Source organism: Lampris incognitus, chromosome 6 (assembly GCF_029633865.1).
Source record: "Lampris incognitus isolate fLamInc1 chromosome 6, fLamInc1.hap2, whole genome shotgun sequence".
In the NCBI taxonomy this organism is placed as follows: domain Eukaryota; kingdom Metazoa; phylum Chordata; class Actinopteri; order Lampriformes; family Lampridae; genus Lampris; species Lampris incognitus.
In genome coordinates this window covers 56,518,996-56,534,056 of record NC_079216.1, presented here as the reverse complement: position 1 = coordinate 56,534,056, position 15,061 = coordinate 56,518,996, and the positions used below count along the sequence as shown (strand labels likewise).

The window sequence follows — 15,061 nt, the reverse complement described above, 5'->3', positions numbered from 1 at the left end:
CATCAGCAGACACGGCCAATTGTGTCTGTAGGGATGCCTGACCATGCCAGAGGTAACATGGGGATTCGAACAAGCGATCCCCGTGTTTGTAGGCAACGGAATAGACCGCCACACCACCCGGACGCCCCGCAAAGATTGTTTAATCATATTTACATGTGTGTCATATAAGGAACTATTAGGCCATCACTCTTCTTAGGAACCGACGTATAGTTCAGTGAAAAATAGAAAACTTGCCCTGGGACTCAGGCTTACTAGAAAATATAACCTCCTCTTCCATGTAAGGTTCCACTGGGGATGCCTGCAACCCATTTAAAATGGAGCTCCCAGTGCATATTTTACGCAGCTCAGGGAATGAAAATCAGGGCTCTGATGTAAAGAAAATATGGTCAAGAGTTTTGTGGATTGAAGTACTTGCAGGCTAGTCTACGGTAAAGACAAACTGTCAGAATTTTGCATAAACCTCTATACCTTGACAGCCCCCAGTGCGGAATCTGAAGCTTACTAAGAAATGCCAATATTAGATTATACCCCTGAGTACAGACTAAGTCATCAAAACATTTACTTCAAAAAGAGAAGGGAATTATTTTGGGCCTGCAGTTTGTGAATTTCTCAGCTTGTATCCTCTGCTTCAAGCGCCCTAAGGTAAGATACAACTAAAAGTTGCCTTTTTTTCCACTTCATACCCTCTCGGAGAATCCAAACAGAATACTATTTCTATACATCATACACAACCAGACTTAAGCCTTCCGACTGACACCTTATTTTTGGATTTGAAACATAGAGTGCAGTACAAAAAATACATCTTAGTTTAAAACAAATTAGTTATTAAATCCCACTCAGCATTTGAGTCAACTGTCCTTATTGCAGTTATGTCCACTTAATTTACAGACATCATTTAATACACGCCATAGTATTACTGCTATTGAACTCAGTGGAGGACCAAGGTGAATCCTGGGCTAAGAGTATACAATGTAAATCAGGTTAGAGTGAGAAAAGGACAACACCGATGGGAAAAGGTGAAGAAAGAGCTCAAATCATAAGTCCAGTCATGTTATCCCCGGGTTATAATTCTGTTTCAAGTGACAATATGAGGTTAGTCATAAGCATTTCAAGTGAGCTGAGAATGTTACCAAATGAACCAGAAAAGAGGGACGGTCATGGGGTTGCACAGGGGAGAGACGGGAAATGGCAGTAATAATAAGGAAGGTGAGAAAAAGAGACAGATGGATCAGTAGGTGAGAGTCGGTCTTTTGGTTAGATTGACACTCTAAAACCTTTAACCTTTTTGTTTAATTGTATTATTACCACAAAGGAAACCTCAGATGTATCAACAGCATTAACTCTTGGGATTTCAAACAATATGGAGTTCTTGGCGGCGCGAATTCACGTTCGCAGAGGCCTCACCCAGTACCGATGTGGGAAGATGGCGGCGCGAACTTACATTTGCAGCGGCCTCAACCGATACCGTCCACGCAGTGGCTTTGTCCATGTCTGCATGTCAGTTTTGTCTTTATTTGACGGCTGGGGGAGCTGGCACTGGATTGACTGAGAGAGCTTGGTCTGCTGCGTCCTGCAGGTCCAGAGACCACGGCCCTGCCCGGAGCTGTGCCCGAGGAGGAAACACCGAAGGCGGTCTGACAGGATGCGGAAGCGGGGCAGGCTAAACTAACTGCTAGCCCTTGCAGACTGGCAGTTCTGATAACACCAAGGGCGGTCTGGCAGTGGCCTCGCCTGGTGTTGACTATGTTTTTAGTGTCGTCGTGTGGAGTGTGGGAAGGTGTGTCGAAGGTGTCTGACTGGGAGAGTTGGTATTGGATCGGCTGAGGGAGCCTGGTCTGCTGAGTCTAGTGGGCCCAGGGACCATGGCCCTGCCCGGAGCTGCACCCGAGGAGGAAACACTGAAGGCAGTCTGACAGGACCTCCCATGATGTTGCTAGTTTTGTTGTTTTTTTGTTTTTTTTACCTGTTTTGCCAGTCGGTCTGGTTGCTGAACCCATACAAGAAGTTCACACACCATCTTAGTGCGTTAACATGTGACCTGTTGGTCACATGTTATGGACAATTTAAATTGCTGCATTGGGGTATTCTTATTTTTTTCTCTTTTTCCATTTGCAGCTTTATACAGTAGATCTTAGATATTCCACAATTGCCACCATTTTTTTTTCTTCTGACAACTATACCAGATGAGTCCTGGTTTATCCTCTTGATTTTTACACTGGTCCAGCAGATCCTGCTTCTGTATTTGGGGAGTTTTTTTCTTCTTCCTGCCATAGTCTCACTCTTGCCTATTCAAATGCATCTTATCATTTCCGGAAAGGCGTCTTGCTCACTGAGCAATTAGAATGTGTGAGATTGCATTGCGCAAGCCAGAGCCATCTCGATATGATGGTGTATTGTCAAAATTATGCAGAAAAAAATGTGACTGGACTACATAACTCTATATTTGCCTCAGTAAAAATTCCACTGTTGGGAACTGCATACATATTGCCTGAGAAAGGCATAATGCTGTGTTTGCCAAATTGTGCTGAGACAGTGAATGGGCTGCGTTAACACTGTTTTCTCAGTATAGTAGTTTCTACCATCAGGAATTGCACATTGCTTGCTTAACAAACTCTTTCCCAGCAGTCCCATCAAGGTAGCATACATTGTATTCTCAACCACAATACACATCCTCAACATTATCACACAACCATTTTGCCCTAACTTCGGTCTAGCTGTTACTAGGCAATACCTGGGGCTGTTTATTGTTGTTTTACTCATTTGTTTATTTTGTGCAGATACATTTTTATAAACTTTCTGGATTTTTTTAAATATCACCTCATTTCCATCCATCCATCCATCCATTATCCAAATGCTCACTTCCTCTTATAAAATAGTAAATACATTTGTACTGTCTGTTTTAATTTTTAGCCTCTTTTTATCATCTCTGCAAATATAAAATAAAACTTTGATTTTATTTTACATTTGGGACATGTGGACTGTACCTTGGTGGTAGCCATGGAGGGGTCTCCCTTAGCTTCACACAGAGCGAATGGCTCTGTCAGAGACAGGTCCATAGACAGAGCCAGAGATGATATATTCTTTAAGACAACCTTCTCATACAGGGGAACTAGACTCTTTCCTGGGACCTGTAAAATATGCATACATACAATACTTTACACTTTTACAATAAATAATGGTCAATGTTAAATCAAGTCAGAGGTGCAGCGATCCTGAATCCTAAAATAATCCTATCTTTCCCTAGTTCTCACTGCTTCTACCTTCTCCATGTTGATAATGTTTGTTTGAGGGCCATATTCTACTGTTTAAGCATTAGGTCCACTAACGTTAACAGCCTTTGCTGAGTTAGACACAACATTGTGTCTGGAAAACCGTGAGCAATTTTGATGTCTCCAAAAAAAATTAGCACTACCACCATCCTCAAACAAAGCCTTAACAGATACTTAAGCGTACCAGCATTATGGACAATCAACAATGAATGTATGTACATTCTGCTTGACACCAACTATATAGTGCAACATGGGAAGATCTTGGAAGGAGCCCTGTCTATGATCTCATGACCAACCTTTTCTGCATAGAAGTTCAGCTGCTTGGTGGAAATGCTGAGTACGGGAGCCACGAAACGACAGGTGACATCAACAGTCATGATGCGCTCATAACGTCCCTGCAGACCGAGGATGGCAAGGCACACCAGACGCTCATGTACTACCTGGGCAGACAAGAACATATTCGTATGTGCAACACGCAGAACACATCTACAGCCTCTACCCAATTCACATATTGACCTTTGTTTGCCTTTGACCCACAAACAGATGTTCATTGGTGGAGTGAATGTGTTAATCATAAGGCACGTGTACATGTGCGCACAGCAGTCTCACCTTGGCGGAGTCTGAAGATCCTGTCAGCACCATGTCAACGGAGCAGCCTGGAAAAAGCTCCACTCGAGAGGGGCTGAGGCTGAACGTGGGCTCCTCTCTGCTAAAAGGTACCTGGGATCCACGACTAGAAACCTTTCCCTTCCTGGAGGTAATGATGGACGGCAGGGAGACTTGGTTAGAGACGTCTTTCGCCTTGGACATTTTGATGGAGCGTAAGGAGCTTTGACTGGGGAATGGGGGGGAGGCATCAGTCATCCAGTGCATCCGGTGCAATCTTTGGCCATGGTTGGTCAGCCTAAAGTGGTACCTGCATGGCCCATGACTTAGGACCAACAGAGGATAAGACAGGCTCTCAACACAAACTTCACCTTGATTTCATGGCACATTACAATAATAATCAGTTGATTACATGAGAAGCTAAAAGAGAGAGAAAAACAAGCATGGGGATTTGGTTTTATTGTTAATCACACCTTCACATAAAGAACCAACCAATTAAATACATTCAAAATTTGCATGTTTAATTGACAAATATTCTCTTGGCTCTTTTTACAGTTTTCAGTTTTGGTTCTAGCTGACAATGAATGCTGTTAGAGGTATTTACAACGTTTTTGGTGCAAACACTACTTTGGTTCTACCTGAAGTGTGTTCCTAGGTCGAGGCTGGGGTTGAAGGGTTGGTTACTGACAATGGTGGTGCCAGTGCCGGTGGCAGATACAGGAATGGTGTGTGTGTGGCTGTCTTTGATTGCCAGTTCCAGCTTGTCCTTGAAGAGGAGAGTGTCCTTCAGGTGTGCTACCAGCCTGAGCTCCAGCTGGCCCTCAGGGGGCACTTCCCCGTCGCTGGGCTCCACATCCCATGGGGACTTACTACGGACCTGAAGACATAGGGACAAGAGCGCTATTAGCTTCCTGCCTGAAACGTGATAGGCTATAGTATCTGCTTAATGGCCTTCTGGGGGCACCTCGTCGTCTCTTGGCTCCGCACACTGAGGGAGCATTGCCTGTGAACCTGCAGAGTGAAGACAGGAGCACAATTACAGTAAGCTGCCTTCCTGAAACCCAACACACCGAAATATCTCGAGCTGGCAGTGCGGGGTCACCTCCCTGTCACTGGCCTCTACATGCCATTGACTGTATGATATGCACCCAGAAAAACAGTGTAGGTATCACATGATCACTCATATTAGCATTTACTTATATCGTCTGAACATGTTAAGGACACATAGAATTAAATTTCCCGTCTCATCCCTAATATGACAAAATATTCCCCTGTGCAGAGTAGGAGGAACCTATGATCAGCTAGTAGCGTCAGACTAGATGAGATGTGGGTTTCCTCAGCTCAGAATCCAAGATATATTTTCTAGCACACAAAACCCATGAATAAAAAGATTGTGTGCATTTGCAATCTCTGAAAACATGTCTGAGTAAATCGATTCCACAGATAAGGACTCATGCCAGATAAACTAAATTAGGATTTCATTTCTAAACTGCTCGGACTACTAATCGATTGCATTTATTTTCTTAAGGCCCATTCAAATGAGAGAATGGATGTAAATCTTTAGGGTCAACTCCTGTCCCATTCAGCTCAGCAGATGGCCTGGGCCCCACCGTGCTGTGTTTATTGTACTGTATATTTCTGACCAAGCAGGGGCTGAGATCATAATCAATGTTCCATATAGTATGACGCCTGATGGATGACTTCAACATTAACTTTTAATTAGTTTTTTTAGAATGAGAATTCTGCAGCTGCATCTACAGCCTAGGAGCTTTTACTGCCTATAGAACAACACCGTGGACTGCAGATCAATGTGCCATCATCTGTTCATTCAAATGCTGGAGCCTGCATCTGAATTGTGTTACTGTATTGAGTTATTGGCTAGACAAGGCAGGAGAATAAGATGCCATGACAGTTGAGCCCAAAGGATGTACTAGGTGGCACTACAGTTTATCATGAAAAAGGGGATTTTGGTTTGACTGCTGCAGTGAAAGTCAGATCACTACCGAAGATCCTGTGAGAAAACAAAAAGAAAAATCCTTTACACAAGCAGGAATCATCTGGCCAGCGGAGCGACTTCAAAAGTCTAGAGTCATGCATTCCTTCCTCGGCGTTTGTGCGATCGGGTGAAGGAGTTGCTGAAAGTCAACTCAGAACGGGTCGATACAGGGGTGATCGTGGTGAAGGAATGGGTGGAGTCAGAAAGGGTAGGAGAGGAGGAAGGGGGTTGTCTCCCTTGAGAGAGGAACAAGATGACAGGGATCTCGATAATCACATCAAAACTGCCGCATCTTCGCTTTATAGGAATTGATCGCCTTGGAATGCAGCACAAGTTAAAGAGGCTTGAAACTCAAACCTCTGCTGCATGATGATGCTGCATGAATGATGGCTTATGTAGAGGAATCCCAGACAGTATCAGTCTGCATCAGTCTATCTGTACCGCAGTAGCACTGCAGACAATTCTTCAATATTTACAGAGAAATAAAATCAATGTATATTTCCATGCTTATCTCATGTATCTCAAATTACTAATTGCTAACAGAAGGGTTAACAACAATTGATTTTTCCAAACAATTCCTGTAAACAATAGAGCAATATTGGTTATCTCACCTGCAAATAATAAATTTGTGAAGAATAGGGAAGATTTGATTCAATGGTTGTCAATGTAGGCTGAGGTAAAGTCATAACAGGCAAGCCAAACTATGTACCAGTATGTGCTGCACTGCTTACACAGTAAAGTCTTCATATTATAGACTTTTAGTGTCATTACAGCGCATGTGTGGCAAAATTTTTTTTTTATCAGAGTTTAGTACTGGTTTGCGGCACGGTGGTGCAGTGGTTAGCACGGTCGCCTCACAGCAAGAAGGTCCTGGGTTCAAGCTCCGGGGTAGTCCAACCTTGGGGGTCATCCCGGGTTGTCCTCTGTGTGGAGTTTGCATGTTCTCCCCGTGTCTGCATGGGTTTCCTCTGGGTGGTCCGGTTTCCTCCCACAGTCCAAAGACATGTAGGTCAAGTGAATCGGCCATACTAAATTGCCACTGAGTGTGAATGTGTGTGTGTGTGGGCCCTGTGATGGCCTGGCGGCCTGTCCAGGGTGTCTCCCCATCTGCTGCCCAATGACTGCTGGGATAGGCTCCAGCATCCCCGTGACCCTGAGAGCAGGATAAGTGGTTTGGATAATGGATGGATGGATGGATGGATAGTACTGGGTTGGTGTAGAGCTTGACTCAGGATGAAACTCTTAAGGGAAGTCTATCAAACTCGAATGATGGGAACAAAATAGCAAGTGTAGATTTGTCCTCCACATTCCCCATGCTCTTTTGACACCAGGTCTATTTGCATGGCATGCTGCCAGGCTATTGGGCAAGGTGTAATGCAACTCTGGGAGAATCAGCATTGATTGATGCATGAATAGGCAGGGAGAGAAACTCCACTGCTCCTTTTACATAGTGTTGCTGCTGATAGAGCTGCTCAGCTTTACAAGTGAGAACAAGGGGCGTCCAGGTGGCATGGCCGTCTATTCAACACGGGGATCGCCAGTTCAAATCCCAGTGTTACCTCTGCCTCGGTCGGGTGTCCTACAGACACAATTGGGCATGTCTGCAGGTGGGAAGCCGGAAGTAGGTTTGTGTCCGCGTCGCTGCACTAGAGCCTCCTCTGGTCGGTCGGAGCGCCTGTTTGGGGGGGAGGTGGAGCTGGGGGGGAATAGCGTGATCCTCCCACATGCTACGTCCCCCTGGCGAAACTCCTCACTGTCAGGTGAAAAGAAGCGGCTGGCGACTCCACATGTATTGGAGGAGGCATGTGGTAGTCTGCAGCCCTCCCCCGGATCGGCAGAGGGGGTGGAGCAGTGACTAGGACGGCTCGGAAGAGTGGGGTAATTGGCCAAGTACAACTGGAAAAAAGGGGGGGAAAGTTACTTCTGTGTGTGTGTGTGTGTGTGTGTGTGTGTGTGTGTGTGTGTGTGTGTGTGTGTGTGTGTGTGTGTGTGTGGGTGTGGGTGTGTGTGTGTGTGTGTGTGTGTGTGGGTGTGTGTGTGGGTGGGTGTGTGGGTGTGTGGGTGTGTGTATGGTATTGTCAGCTGAGGCAACATTTGCAGTAGAGTTCCAGTCACCAGTTTGCTCCACAGGGGTATCAGGCTGCACTGAAAGGGGGCAGCTGCCTGTATGGAGAGTGGGAGGAACACTAAACAAGATGAAGTGTAGATCTTCTGTTGCAGTAGTTTAAAGCTTTTTTCCCCCACAGTAAATGTGCCTGTAATACAATAAAGTAAGGGGTAAGTGGAATCTTGATATCAAAGACCATTAAAAAAAAAAGCCTGTATTTTCTGCTGTATATTTCCCTTTTGCTTTTCCAGCCGCAATAGGCACGCTCTAAAAGAACGTAAAAAAGGATAAAATTCAATGGGAGGAAAGAAAGAATGAACCACAGCATAAAGTGAAATATGTCCAGGGCAATTAAAAAGAAAAACAAAACAACAACCTTTGTTAGAATTACTTGGACGTCAAGGTGCAAAGTTATTTTGAAGTTGCTGTGTTGTTGAGTGCTACTATTATTTTTTTTAATCTTTTTCCTTTTTGTCTGATGTGTTTTGTTCTATTACTTTGTTAAATATGCTCATTGTTTAGTTTATTGTTTTTATTTGTTTATGTGTGCATGTGTGAAATATATGCAAAGTTCAATAAAAATGCTGTTAAAAAAAGTCTGTTTCACTTAAATATCCATTGCCAACAATTCAGTTTATGACTAGTTAATGAACTCAAAGCTGTCTTTTAAAAACTGAACTGTTTTAACTTCTTTTTTTTTTCTTGCTCTACTTTGGAGATTACAGCCATTCTGTCTTATTTAACACTTATACCCATTTATTGTTTTTTTTTATTTTCACATACACAGATAGAAATAAAACACACACACACATAAAATGTTTAGGTATGCCTGAATCCACGGGGCTGATCTGCTCTAGTGGGACCCAGGATGGTCAGACTACGCCACAAAACTCTACAACTTTTTTTGTTGTTGTTGATTTCCCCCCCCCTCTTTTTCTCCCCGATTGTACTTGGCCAATTACCCCACTCTTCCGAGTCGTCCTGGTTGCTGCTCCACCCCCTCTGCCGATCCGGGGAGGGCTGCAGACTACCACATGCCTCTTCTGACACATGTAGAGTCGCCAGCCGCTTCTTTTCACCTGACAGTGAGGAGTTTCACCAGGATGTGGGAGAATAGCATGTGGGAGGATCACGCTATTCCCCCCTGTTCCCCCTGCCCTCTGAACAGGCGCCCCGATCGATCAGGGGGAGGCACTAGTGCAGCAACCAGGACACATACCCACATCTGGCTTCCCACCCGCAGACATGGCCAATTGTCTCTGTAGGGACGCCCGGCCAAGCTGGAGGTAACATGGGGATTCGAACCGGGATCCCTGTGTTGATAGGCAATGGCATAGACCGCCACGCCACCCGGACACCCTAAAACATTAAAACAACATTTTAAGGCAAATGTAGTTTTAATGTTATTCGTATTTGTGGACGTATTAAAAAAGCTCAGTTCAAATTGATATCTTTCAACTTTTAAGAAAAGCTATCTAAATATTTTCTAAATAAACACAACCCACGCCAATACCAATATGCAAATGCTACGCAGCACGGAACGACCAGCATGAGATTTCAAGCAGTGGTGGGTATTTTTTATCATTCACTCTCAAAATTCTCCCTCATATGCTAGTTTAAAACGGCAGCGTTCAGTCCTAAATTCTAACTTAAATAGTCCATCTGACTTTCCTTTGCTTGGAGAAAAGGAAAAATCTTGTCTGCTTGCTATGCTTCCGTTTCTTTTAGAAAGCGGTTTGAAATCAATAGTGGCATTCTCTCCTACCAAGAGATGGTGCTGCACTGAACCAACTGAGCCAAACATTACTTTTTCTATCAGAGCGGATATCAACGGACCAGACGAGCAGGGGAAACACTGTGTATTTGCTAAGGGATACAGAAGAAAGAAGGGAGAGAGGGAGAGAGAGAGAGAGAGAGAGAGAGAGAGAGAGAGAGAGAGAGAGAGAGAGAGAGAGAGAGAGAGAGAGAGAGAGAGAGAGAGAGAGAGAGAGAGAGAGAGAGAGAGAATGTGCGTGTGTGATGTACCATGCGAGCAGTAAAGGGCGCTGGGATGGGTGATTGGTTGAACAGATTTAGAACTCTAGTAACATCCGTCAGAACCGGGATTTTGCCAAAGGCAAGCTCTGGAGGCTGCACATGTACCGTCGGACCCTGGCCAAAACAAGACAAGACCACCTCCTACAACAGTACAGCAAGAAGAGGAGAGCGAAAAGAGAATTAATTCATCGACTCATTCTAAAATAAAATAAACATGATGTACACATGCAAAAGAAATAATGTGGTAACCCAAAATGCCAACATGCATTCAAACAACACACTGACATTCTTGTGCAACCACACACACAGAAGTACTGGCTTAGAAGAAATCAAAAAAGGGCCACTGACCAGGGGTGGCTGTGTTCTACCAAACACAGCGATGCGTGCAGTGTGCTGCTGTCTGCCGACAGCCTTGGCCAGCAGCAATATGGGAGCCTCCACTGAACTGTAGGGAGGGATGACTCCTCTGGGCAGGGAACTGCCAAAAAGAAGCAACGGACTCTCCTCAAATTCCTGAACGGAGAGACACACAGTTAGGATACTGTCTAGACGTTCCGCAACTTCAAGTGTAAACCCATAACTGTTATTATTTGGGTATTTGTCATTCTTGCAGTTTCCTCTTTCACATCAATAAATGCACACAAACACATACGCACAAATCCAGCTGGCACAGTGGGTGGAAATAATGTGGGAGTTAACCTGGTCAAGAACACCGTAGCAGGCAGGCAAACAGCCGGTGTTGGCAAGCCTCACTTGCCGCGTGTATGGATGACCGAGGAAACAGCGGTGAAACTCCAACACTGGCGTCTCCACCACAACCTCGGGTACCACACACCTAATGCCGGAATAAAGAGAGAGAGAGAGAGAGAGAGAGAGAGAGAGAGAGAGAGAGAGAGAGAGAGAGAGAGAGAGAGAGGGAGGGAGCGGTATGAAAACAAAATAATGAGATTGACTGAAAGGCAGATCTTCTTAATCAATTAGAGCTGATATATAAACGGGAGTGACCCCTGTGACTGAGTTAGATCATGGTTGCTCTGTTCTAAGTTGTGATGCAGGTGACAGCCAAAACGCAATATCAATTAGGTGCCACATTTCCAGCAAGTTGGCGGCATGGTGGCGCAGTGGTTAGCGTGGCCACCTCACAGCAAGAAGGTCCTGGGTTCGAGCCCCGGGGTAGTCCAACCTTGGGGGGTCGCCCCGGGTCGTCCTCTGTGTGGAGTTTGCATGTTCTCCCCGTGTCTGTGTGGGTTTCCACCCGGTGCTCCGGTTTCCTCCCACAGTCCAAAGACATGTAGGTCAGGTGAATTGGCCGTACTAAATTGTCCTTAGGCATGATTGTGAGTGTGTGTGTGTTGGCCCTGTGTGATGGCCTGGTGGCCTGTCCAGGGTGTCTCCCCACCTGCTGCTCAATGACTGCTGGGATAGGCTCCAGCATTGCTGCGACCCTCAGAGCAGGGTAAGCGGTTTGGATAATGGATGGATGGATTTTCAGCAAGTTCTCTACTGAGGTTTCATGCCTGTGTGCAAATAACAAAGTCAACTCTGTCGAGCTTGATATATAAGAAGGTGATGATACTCTGCCACTGTCTGATACCTTTAAATAAATTCTTGAAACATTAACACTATATATTGCATTTTTCATGTTTAGCATAATTTTCAGAAAAGTTAGCTGCATTCTGTAGTGCTGCATGTGAACAAGGAAAGAGAGACAAACACTACTATCATTCATTTACTATGATTTTTTTGTCAGTGCTTCACTACACATGAGACAAGATGTCCCCTCATCACAGTTGCCAACCAAAGACATCACAGACAGGGGTGTTACAGCTGACTATAAATGACCAATTATCACTCTTATGCCCTTTTTCCACTGCATGGTACTGGCTCAACTCGACTCTACTCTATTCGACTCTACTCGATTTACTTTTTGGGATTTCGTTTTCCACTGCAGATAGTACCCCCCTTACGGCGAAGCCCCGCTGGTCATTTGTGGGCGTGTTGACTAGTTTTTCCTCCCTTGTCTACCAGCGCCCCACACGAGTGTTTTATTTTCAAAACAATCAACAAGACCAACTCTAAATGTGTGCTTCCCATGAACAATATTAGTGTTACTAAGTGATTCGCTGAGAACAAATAGTTTTTTACGCAGACAAATTATCAACTATAATACAAGTTTCATAAGACTTGCTTTGGCATTTCCTGGTTATAAACAGCTGTTCATTTTCTCTCTGACCAATCAGTGGTCATATTTTGTTTATATTTAAATAAATAAATATATATATATAAATATATATCTGTGTGGAGTTTGCATGTTCTCCCCGTGTCTGTGTGGGTTTCCTCCAGTGGCTCCAGTTTCTTCCCACAGTCCAAAGACATGTAGGTCAGGTGAATCAGCCGTACTAAAAAATTGTCCCTAGGTATGAATGTGTGTGTGTGTGTGTGTGTGTGTGTGTGTGTGTGTGTGTGTGTGTGTGTGTGTGTGTGTGTGTGTGTTGGCCTGTCCAGGGTGTCTCCCCGCCTGCCGCCCAATGACTGCTGGAATAGGCTCCAGCGTCCCCGCGACCCTGAGAGCAGGATAAGTGGTTAAGATAATGGATGCATAGATACATTTTATTTACACTGCTCAAAAAAATAAAGGGAACACATAAGCAATGCAATGTAGCTCCAAGTCAATCACACTTTTGAGATATCAACCTGTCCAGTTAGGAAGCAACACTGATTTGTGAATCAATTTCACCTGTTGGTAAATTGTCTAATTTCCACCAGGTGGAAATTAGACAATTTGCAAGACAACCCCTATAAAAGGAATGGATTTGCAGGTGGTGGCCACAGACCATTTGCCTGTCCTCATCTTTTCTGGCCGATCTTTGGTTAGTTTTTCATTTTGCTAGTGCCCTCACCACTAGAGGTGGCATGAGGCGGTATCTGCAACCTACAGAAGTTGCTCAGGTAGTGCAGCTCATCCAGGATGGCACATCAATGCGTGCTGTGGCAAGAAGCTTTGCACAGTGTCCAGAGCATGGAGGAGGTACCAGGAGACAGGCCAGTACACCAGGAGACGTGGAGGGGGCCGCAGGAGGACAACAACCCCCCAGCAGGACCGCTATCTGGTCCTTTGTGCAAGGAGGAACAGGAGGAGCACTGCCGGAGCCCTACAAAACGACCTTCAACAGGCCACTAATGTGCAGGTTTCTGCTCAAACAGTGAGAAACAGAATGCATGAGGATGGTATGAGGGCCCGACGTCCACAATTGGGGCCTGTGCTCACAGCCCAACACCGTGCAGCCCGATTGACCTTTGCCAGAGAACATCTTGGTTGGCAGATTCGCCATTGGCGCCCTGTGCTCTTCACAGATGAGAGCAGGTTCACACTGAACACATGTGACAGACGTGAGAGAGTCTGGAGATGCTGTGGAGAACGTTCTGCTGCCTGCAACATCCTCCAGCATGACCGGTTTGGCGGTGGGTCAGTGATGGTCTGGGGAGGCATATCCTTGGAGGGCCGCACAGACCTCTACGTGCTAGCCAGAGGTACCATGACTGCCATTAGGTACCGGGATGAGATCCTCAGACCCATTGTCTGACCATATGCTGGTGCAGTGGGCCCTGGGTTCCTGCTCATGCATGACAATGCTCGTCCTCATGTGGCCCGAGTGTGTCAGCAGTTCCTGTATGTCGAGGGCATTGATGCTATGGACTGGCCTGCACGTTCCCCAGACCTGAATCCAATCGAGCACCTCTGGGACATCATGTCTCGTACCATCCGCCAACGCGATGTCACACCACAGACTGTCCAGGAGTTGACCGATGCCCTGATCCAGGTCTGGGAGGAGATCCCTCAGGAGACCATCCGTCGTCTCATCAGGAGCATGCCCAGACGTTGTAGGGAGTGCATACAGGCACGTGGAGGCCACACACACTACTGAGCCTCATTTTGAACGTCTTGAAGAATTTCCACAGAAGTTGAATCAGCCTATGTTCTCATTTTCCACTTTGATTTTGAGTATGATTATGAATCCAGACCTTAATGGGCTAATGATTTTGATTTCCATTGATCATTCTTAGGTTATTTTGCTGTAAACACATTCCTCTGTCTAATAAATAAAGATTTTCAGCTGAAATATTTCATTCATCGAGGTCTATATTGTGTTTTTAGGTGTTCCCTTTATTTTTTTGAGCAGTGTATATTTTTGTTTATATCATATTTACGGAGCCCCTAAGGGGACATGGGCGATTTTTTTTTGTTAACTATCTCGTGCTCACGAGATACTAACTAGTTCGCACGCACGAGATACTAACTCGTGCGCACGAGATACTTATCTCGTGCGCACGAGATAGTACTTCCTGTGGCGCATCACATATCTGGCAGGACCATTCAGATTTCGGTTCGTGTTTCTGTACGAAAATGACAGTAGAGGAGTTAGTTCGGCTATATTTCAACCGGTGACTTCATTATAAGGACATTGCTGCTGTACTTGCAAGACGTCACCGTTATAGTGTCTCTGAGACATTTAAAACGGATTTTGAAGTCTTGTAACCTGTTTCGGCGGGAGGGATACACCGGTTTGAATCGGGTAATTGATTTCATCCAAGAACAATTACAAACATCCGGCCAACTCCATGGATATAGGTGGATGTACACAAAATACAAGGAGAATGGATTACACGTTAAGAAAGAAGACATGCGGTTAATTCTACAAGCACTAGACCCACGCAGCGTTGAACTCGGAAGAAGGAGACGGCTCCATCGCCGAAGTTATTTTGCAAAAGGGCCTAATTATATTTGGCACTTGGACGCTTATGACAAACTCAAACCATTTGGTGTCTGTATCATGGCTGTATTGACGGGTTTATTCACCAAACATTCTCAGTTACATTGTTACGTTTTCCAGGAACTCCACAGAAGCTAGATTTTTAACTAAAATTAAAAGTTGAAGCCTAACTGCTGTAGCTGCTTACTATGTGGAATGACAGTATTCACTCTTCTCAGTAATTTTTCCTGGAATTAAGACAGCTAAATTTGTTGTCATAGATGTTTTACTTTGC

The 15,061-nt window shown here is 45.0% G+C and overlaps 1 protein-coding gene across 1 annotated transcript in view; it reads right to left on the bottom strand.

Moving 5' to 3' along the window:
• hydin (HYDIN axonemal central pair apparatus protein) overlaps window positions 1–14,763 on the bottom strand; it is a 126,489-nt gene extending 111,726 nt beyond the window's left edge. The window contains exons 1-7 of the mRNA XM_056282451.1: window positions 14,725–14,763; window positions 10,364–10,528; window positions 10,004–10,156; window positions 4,514–4,752; window positions 3,879–4,104; window positions 3,566–3,709; window positions 2,985–3,128 (exon numbers count right to left, since the gene is read on the bottom strand). Of these exons, the coding sequence (XP_056138426.1) occupies window positions 2,985–3,128; window positions 3,566–3,709; window positions 3,879–4,104; window positions 4,514–4,752; window positions 10,004–10,156; window positions 10,364–10,528; window positions 14,725–14,763 (1,110 nt within the window). The remainder of the gene's footprint in view (window positions 1–2,984; window positions 3,129–3,565; window positions 3,710–3,878; window positions 4,105–4,513; window positions 4,753–10,003; window positions 10,157–10,363; window positions 10,529–14,724) is intronic.
• Window positions 14,764–15,061: the final 298 nt, after the last annotated feature.